We start from the raw sequence: 7,691 nt of genomic DNA, 5'->3' as shown, positions 1-7,691 counted from the left end.
CTAGTGAAGTTAGGCCTGAAAACCCTTTCTCCCAGCAGTCCAAAGATCCTGTGCTAGCAGTGTAAACAAGACTCCTCCACAGTGCTGGCTAACTGCACACCTAACTGAGCTCACAAGCTAACGACAGCTACAATCATGGATGCAAAGAACAGTAAGCAGCAGCTCTGGTGATATGCTGTCCCCTAACTGTTTGGAGTATGAATATAAAAGGTGGCCAGTTCTTGCATATTGCATCTTTTTGAAGGACAAATTCTGTCAAGTGAATTTTAGTGGGTGTATTTATTTAAGACCCTGAGTAAAATGGGTGCGCAAGCTTGACCATTCATCAAAAACGTCTTTTTAAAAATCAAATTTGATCTTGTGGCTTCCATTTTACGTTTTTTCTTCTTGTTGTTGTTTTTAACCCAACTAATCATCAGCACAAAGCTGAGTACATAATGACTGACTCTTCATTGTTGGGTGAACTTATCCTCTAAAATATCTTTTACATTCAGCCACAACAGACAGACACGATGGGAATAAGAATATTTATTGAAATGTTGCGATATTTAAAGGTTACATTTTTCCATTTTCTCACTTATCAAATAACAGAGAAAAATCAAAATGCTTGGATTTGGCAGTTGGCCATGAAGGACACTTTTGTAACAGGAGAAGAAAAAATAAATAGTCAAACCATGAGGGAGGCACCTTTAACTTCAAGCCGGTGCTCACACTTCTTACAGGCTTTGACTGCATAATTGAGCCAAAATAAAAGTGGATCAACTGTTACATTACCTGCAAAAAATGCACTGGGTTTAATCAATTCTTTAACAGGATTCTTTTGAACGACAGTAGATTAGTCCACACATCAGACTGCATTACAACAGCCTGTAAAAACATTTACATGCAAGATTTTACTCTACTGCTGATCCAATCGTAGTATTTTATTCTGTCAGCCAGTTCAGTTGTTTATATTGGTTACATGAGGTCAGTTCATTTGAAATATGAGACTCCTGTTCACTCCCGTGATAGGCTGCATGCAAGCACACTGCAGTCACTGGACACAGAAATTCAGTCTATCTGGGGGAAAGTGAAAGTGACTGAACATTGACAACAGCTGATAAGGTGCTTTCACGGCAGGGCGCTGACCACTAAAAGCAAACAGTGCAACTTTGGAACAACAGAAACTGAGAAATACTGAGTACAAAATATCTATTTTGGGTGTGGCCTTTTTTTCCAGTATGAAAATAATGGAAAGAGCCAAGTGTTTTGGCACATCAGTGCTCAGTGAGAAAACACAGAGGATTACGCACCAACAACTTTTTGAAATGTTTCCACATGTTGTTTCACCAAAGCATATGTCTAGTCTAACAAACATAAAAACAAGCAGCACTTGTTAAGGCAAAGCGCCAGGCAACATGCGAAATCTGCACGCAATATTAAGGCGCATTTCAAGAAATCACAGCCAAAGCAGGCAAGCGTGAAGAAATATAAAGCACGGCGTATCAAAAATAAACTGAACTTCTGCCAGAATACACGTAATACACAGGTTTCATAAAATCGTGCTGTTTGAACAATCTCTTGTTGCAAAACAAAAAACCACCTGTTCTTCAGCATACTATGATTTCTAGCATGCAACGTCTGGCAATACATAAAACAATGCCATCATAAAAGGTCCATAAGGCACACGTCCCTCACATACTGTCATCCTGAGACAGTTTATACTCTTTTTTTTTTAAGTATCCAATTGCAGATTTGCACCAGCAAATTTCTTGAGCATAAAATTGTGTTTCTCTCTCATTCATTTTAATAACCTAGATGTAAACAAAGTTGAAATGGAATGGTAGATTCCGAAGATAACCCTCCACTACAAAGGTAGGTCTTTAATGAGCTTTGGTGACAAAACTCTGTGATAAAACTTTTAGCAATTCTGTCTTCATTTTCATTCAAAAAAAAATATGTATATGTATTTTGTCACATAAGGATGAAGTGATATGGCGCTGTTAGGTGCTTTCTTGTGCACCACAGAAAAGGCCAGCTATCTGTCTCCATCTAGAGGCCACTCTCAGCTATCACCATTGACTGTTGTCAGGGTAGCTCGGCACTGCAGTAGGGTACTGAGGCAAGCTCGGACCCTGAGCCGACTGAGCAACAACGTTGAACCCTGCTTCCCTCACTGGTGCACTCTTCCACACCCCGCTGCTCCACTCCTCCTGAGCGCGGGTCAAACTACCGCCACCGCCACGGTACAGTCTGTGCACCTGCCATATGAGAAGAAAGGAGGAACAGATGAGTTCATAATGTGCATTTGTCTGTTTTTAAGTGTCTGTGGGATGATATACATGAGGGACTCAAACGACATGCAAGTGTGTTTTAGCGTATGTGTTCACTCACCTTAATGAGAACCAGTGCCATTAAAGCAGTCACCAGAGTGAAGAGCAAAGTTGTGATAAGCATCACTATAGCGGAGCCCACATCATAACTGAAAAACATCACTGTCGCAATCCAGCCGCTTTGAGGTGTTGGTGAGAGTGAGATGGAGTAGTACAGGTTAGTCAGTCGTACAGTCATCAAATTAGCAAAGTGGATTTAAAACAAATCTACAACGTTACTTAAAATGAGCCATTAAGCAGTGAGATGCAGTGACAAACAGCATAATGACGATCAGTGTGACAGTGACTTTACACGACACATTGCATTATGGGTAACCATGTTATTATCACAAGCAGATGTTCAGTTACTAGACATAAATATCACTCAGTTTTAGGGGAATTGTTTGCGTTAAAAATGCTTTTAAACTAGAATTACGGTGTTGGTATGCTGTCGAGCAAGACTCAAGTTGCCATTTCTGAACTATGAATGGTGGCCAGATGTTTTTTTTTTTACAAAACAGTCACAGTGAAGATGACCTTTTACTTTTTGGATATAAAATGTCATAGCTTCATAATTTTATCCTGTTAGACATTCATGTAAAATGTTGTCATAATCATCATAAATAGTTTAACCGATTTGTGAGTAAAAAACATAGAATTTAGAAACCTCAGTGACACTCCTGTGTCTTTCTACATCTCAAATTTTGCTTCTTTCTGCCTAACTTGAAGAAAAATTAACTTGGGCTCAAACAGAATTCTTTCTCTCTCCGTAGTCACTTAATGTCCCGCCCACAACACAATACAACTGGTTACATGTCACACTTAATAACCTATCAACACTGAATACTCTGAATCTTAAGTTATCAAATAAATGTAGTGGAGTCAAAGTATAAAGTAGCAGAAAAATGGAAGCACAGCTCTGAAGTAAAGTACCTCAAACCTGTACGTAAGAATTATACTTTACTGTATTTAGTTGCAATTCATCAACATTTTTACTTTTACTATTCAGACCCTAAATTATATCTAACATATTTCATATCTAAATTTAACAATTAGAAGCTGATGATTCTGCATACCAGCCACACCAACACCATGCAAGAAAGTCAGAAACAGGCTTCAACTATCAGTAAACAAAAATGTAAAAAGCTGTAACTTAATTCTGTAAACAACCTCATCACGGGTTAGCTTAACGGTTATATTCTAGTGTTAAATCTATCATAGCATCATAATCTGAACAGACACATGACCATGTGAGTGCCTGAAGGAACGCACATTTTCCAGCTGCTTTTATCATCTGACACGAGCCCTTCACGAGACCTCACACACTCTCTCTGGTAGAAAACTGGCAGGAAACATGCGTACAATCTTCAAAGCTGGTTTGGTTCAACTCACCATGTTCCCCAGCCAGAGATGCCTATAGTCTGGATGAGTGCCAAGACACACTGGAGGAAGAAGATGAAGAAGAAGGCCATGAAGTTGAACGAACTATCAGCCCTGAGAACAAAGGATGATACAAAAGAAAACAAATAAGCCAAGAGTTGCTCTATTTTTGTTGTCATGTTGCTTCCTCCTACTAGTCAACACACAATCAGTCTTTTTAACACCACACAGAACTTCACACTTTCACACACGTTTTGTAATCATACGCTCCAAATTATGAAAGTACAATGGAAAAAAATAGGGATGATAAGGCCACATATTTTTCCAGAACTTCACAGCATTATTTAGTAATAAATAAGGGCTCGATATCATTGAATAAATTAACGCAGCCTGGACCCAGCTGGCTGGAATGGATTGATGGATTCACCGGTGAAAAGCAATGGATTAATTTTTGCATGCCCATTATTAGGTGATGATGTTTGAGCTGAAGCCCTCTGTGTGAGCAAGCCGATGTGTAAACAATCCCACTTTTATTTTCTGGGTGTGTAACGCTTACCGACAGTCGGATACAGTAATTCCTCTGGAATGCTCCCCCTCAGGGTCTCTGCCAGGGCACATCTGTTGCTTTGTGTAGGTTGCAACTGATAATTCACTTGTTAACATCAGCGTTTCCTGCTGCTTTGTGATATTTGTACTTTGGATGAAATCATTATTTGTCATTGCTGTTGTACTTTGTTGTCATTATTGTTATCAATTTAATTCCATCATATTTTCTTTCTATCTTATTTGGAGTTTTAAAGTGTCCTACAATAACAATATTTACCCATGCAGTGAATTCTTAAAAGCACTGTTTCATTTGAACAGGATTGAATGTACAGTATATTTTGTCAGATAGATGAAGCATAACCTTTTTTACACTTGTAAGACTGGCAAACTTCTGTGGGACATAGTGCGTAAGTGGTTAGTAACAAACAATGTGAGACTTACTTTTAAAAACAATATTATACAGTTTTGTGTTTTTGTTGCAAGACAAAGATGTTGAATTTATGTGTCATAATATTTGTATTAGATTTTCACAGTTTTGTAGCAGTAAAAAATTACTGGAAAATCCTTCTTCAATCCTCTGAAAAAAGCCGAGGATCCTTGTGTTTTTTCTGAATTACTTGCATTATATACTGATTAAGTCCCTTTATATTACAGTTTGTTTGTGTGCTTTTATTTTCTCATTGTTAAAGTATAGTACTTGGAATAGTATGAGGTTTGTTCAACAGTGATAACACTTGTTATTTGAAAATACTAAATAAAGAAAAAACACACACACCCTATTATATCTGCTAAAAGCGTCATTGAGATGACTTAGCAGATGTCTTTGGTATATTATGATTGTTATAGGAACATTTTATAGCTAACATTACTACATAAAGCGAAAAATTAATAAAATATATGAAATATTCTTTTTAATAGCTTGTAATGATGCTTTTAATGATGCTTGTGATGTACAAATAAAACAAACCAAAACTTGTCCTAACAGTCCTTGTAACTTTGATATTTCCCCAGGTGGTCTCTGAACCTGCACACTGACCTACTTCAACCCTCTGGGCTATAATGGGCATCTTTCACTGACCACAGATTACTCTGAGCCAGTTCAAGGAAAATGCTCTGATGTGAGCGAAAAGATACACAACCACAATTGGGTTTCCTGTTTACAGTCTTCACTTTTTCACTGCTGACGGAAAAAGATGATTGGCAAGATGCGTCTCCTTCCACAGATTGTGGTCAAACATAACCTGAGCTTTACAACTTCCTACTATACGTCATGCCTGAACGTCCCACAACTCCTGCCTCATTACTTTATACACATCACGTTCTTGGGACACTAGGTATGTAATAGTTTGGTTGTTAGAGAGTTTGCTCATCAAGCTCCCTTTTTTCAAACTAAAGGGTTTTTCTCTGTACTGTAACCCATCCTATAAACACTTTTTAAGTCATTTCCACTAATAATGCTGTTAGTGCACTCATACGTTTTCCAAACCTTTGTACTGTCTGTTCAGGATTCTGCCTCTTTGCACATGTAATTTGTACATGTGTCAAAGTGCCAAACTTGCTTGACTGACGTGTAACGTGCAAGGACCCTTTTGGTGATGTGCACTTCATATAAAAGTTTGATATGATATGAAGTTTTGATATGATTCTGGTGGATGAGTGACTAACCTGAAGGCTTTGTAGAGGGGTCTGAACCAGCAGGTGTAACTGCAAGGGCTGAAGAGGATGAGCCAGAGTAGAGAGAAGCCAAAGTTGGTGGCGCTTCCACCCCCAGCCCACCAAGCAATGCATGATATCACATTTAAACAAAGCGTGCCTGAATACACTGCAGAGGACAGAAGACAGTGGAGAGAAGAGAAAATGAAAGAATGCATAAGGGCTGATTTGTTTTTTGTTTCCATTACAAGCATAGGAAAGGATGAATCCCCTTTTTCCAAACAAACAAAAAGTTAGCAAATGTACTGATTATGAGAAACTCACACATCCAAAGCGTGTAGACTCTGCGCACCAACTGCTGGTGGGGTGCAGGAATTTCCTCTTCTATGTTCTGGTAGAAACATGGCTTTATTCTCAGGAACTGAGGCAGTGGAGGAAAGTTATTCATGCGGTCTGAAAACAGGAAGGAAAGTGTCACCAATGATCTATCTGTCTTACCATTTTAGATTGCCATTCTTACATTTTATAACATGCCTGAATACATGGCAGAGGAGACAGGAATGTGGACCAGTAGAGTGTTTAGTGGCACTTTTCAGAAGATAGATAGATAGATAGATAGATAGATAGATAGATAGATAGATTTAAGTTACAAACCTGCCATTTTTCAAATCCCACTTCTTTCCTGGGTGATAGGAATATACAGATAAGTAAATAAACACAGTTGCACTCACAAATACATACAATTTCAGGCAGGTAAACTTTTTTCTACGGCTTAATAGCATTACCTGCACACACTTTACATGCTAATGTTAACCTTTAACAAGTCACAAGTTAAAGTTGAAACCGGTCGCTCTCCCGCCTCCATTAACGTTATTCCAACTTTAGTCAAACCGATCTGTTATTTAATTTTAACCCAAGCACACTCAATTCTGCGGTTTCTTTTTTAAACTATGCCTACACGAAGTTATGCAGTTTTTTTCTCGTGTGTGACATTGTACTGGAAATAGCTAACTGTTAATGCACGTTAGGCAGCAGCAGAGGCAGAGGTGAGCGTAGTCTCTTTATCTGCCGTAACCGCTACATTGCCTACCCTGGTGGCAGTTGACGAAGAATAAAACAGCATTTAGCAGCTAACAACACACCACAACGCGGATTTTAGCTCAGTAAAGATATGCCAACGTTACCGGTACAGCGTTTGTCTCCTTGCGTTTCCGTCGACAACTGCAGGGGTCCAGGAAACATCCAGGATGCGCCTCTTCGATCCTGTCCAAGGACACTGCGACTGCGCCGCACCGTAGCACGTGTAGTTCCCAACCGGCAATAATCAACCCGCTCGTGAGCCTCAAGAACTACAAGTCCCAGGATTCACGTGAGCGGTAAACGGGAAACGCGTGACCCCCAACATGATAACCCCTTCGTGTGTATCCCACCCAATGCAATTACAATTTGTAAACAGTTTAAGGACATGGCCTGGGGCTGACAAGTGGAACAACTGTTTAAGTATTTTTCACTTGTACCGGCAAAACTGTGGATGGTAGCGGCGACTGACAAACTGTTTTGGTCTTTCAAATATATGTAAATCAGCATTTGAATAGATAATTTGTAAATGTGCAAAGCACAAGGTTAATTTATTCATCAATTATACTACAGGTGGTAGTATGACGTGACTAATTTGCCTGGTCTCCATAAGTTACAAGTCACCAGGAGGGCATCAGACTTCATTCTAACTCCTTTCATTTCACTGCTACAGACCCACAACAT

The 7,691-nt window shown here is 39.1% G+C and overlaps 1 protein-coding gene across 3 annotated transcripts; it reads right to left on the bottom strand.

Annotated features, from left to right (window-relative positions):
• Window positions 1–508: 508 nt before the first annotated feature.
• Window positions 509–7,575, bottom strand: scamp4 (secretory carrier membrane protein 4). Of its 3 annotated transcripts, none has more exons than XM_037115444.1 (7): window positions 7,115–7,575; window positions 6,585–6,607; window positions 6,255–6,383; window positions 5,943–6,099; window positions 3,744–3,845; window positions 2,374–2,491; window positions 509–2,240 (listed from the first exon to the last, which is right to left on the bottom strand). In XM_037115444.1, the coding sequence occupies exons 2-7, from the start codon at window positions 6,589–6,591 to the stop codon at window positions 2,052–2,054; spliced, it is 702 nt and encodes a 233-aa protein (XP_036971339.1). In that variant the 5' UTR covers window positions 6,592–6,607; window positions 7,115–7,575; the 3' UTR covers window positions 509–2,051. The 3 variants fall into 3 exon arrangements, with proteins under 3 accessions (XP_036971339.1, XP_036971337.1, XP_036971338.1); XM_037115442.1 differs by having other exon boundaries at window positions 6,585–6,612; window positions 7,115–7,449; XM_037115443.1 differs by lacking the exon at window positions 7,115–7,575 and adding an exon at window positions 6,716–7,048 and having other exon boundaries at window positions 6,585–6,612.
• Window positions 7,576–7,691: the final 116 nt, after the last annotated feature.

Source organism: Acanthopagrus latus, chromosome 11 (genome assembly GCF_904848185.1).
Source record: "Acanthopagrus latus isolate v.2019 chromosome 11, fAcaLat1.1, whole genome shotgun sequence".
Lineage (NCBI taxonomy): Eukaryota > Metazoa > Chordata > Actinopteri > Spariformes > Sparidae > Acanthopagrus > Acanthopagrus latus.
The sequence above is the reverse complement of the archived record's forward strand: the minus strand, read 5'-3'. Positions and strand labels throughout refer to the sequence as shown.

What these genes read in the sequence shown, in the direction of transcription:
- scamp4 (XM_037115444.1), bottom strand. An exon ending in AGTCTACACGCTTTGGATGT is followed by an intron (nt 6,100 to 6,254) that starts GTGAGTTTCTCA and finishes TGTCCTCTGCAG; the next exon opens with TGTATTCAGGCACGCTTTGT. An exon ending in CCCCTCTACAAAGCCTTCAG is followed by an intron (nt 3,846 to 5,942) that starts GTTAGTCACTCA and finishes CTTTGTTCTCAG; the next exon opens with GGCTGATAGTTCGTTCAACT.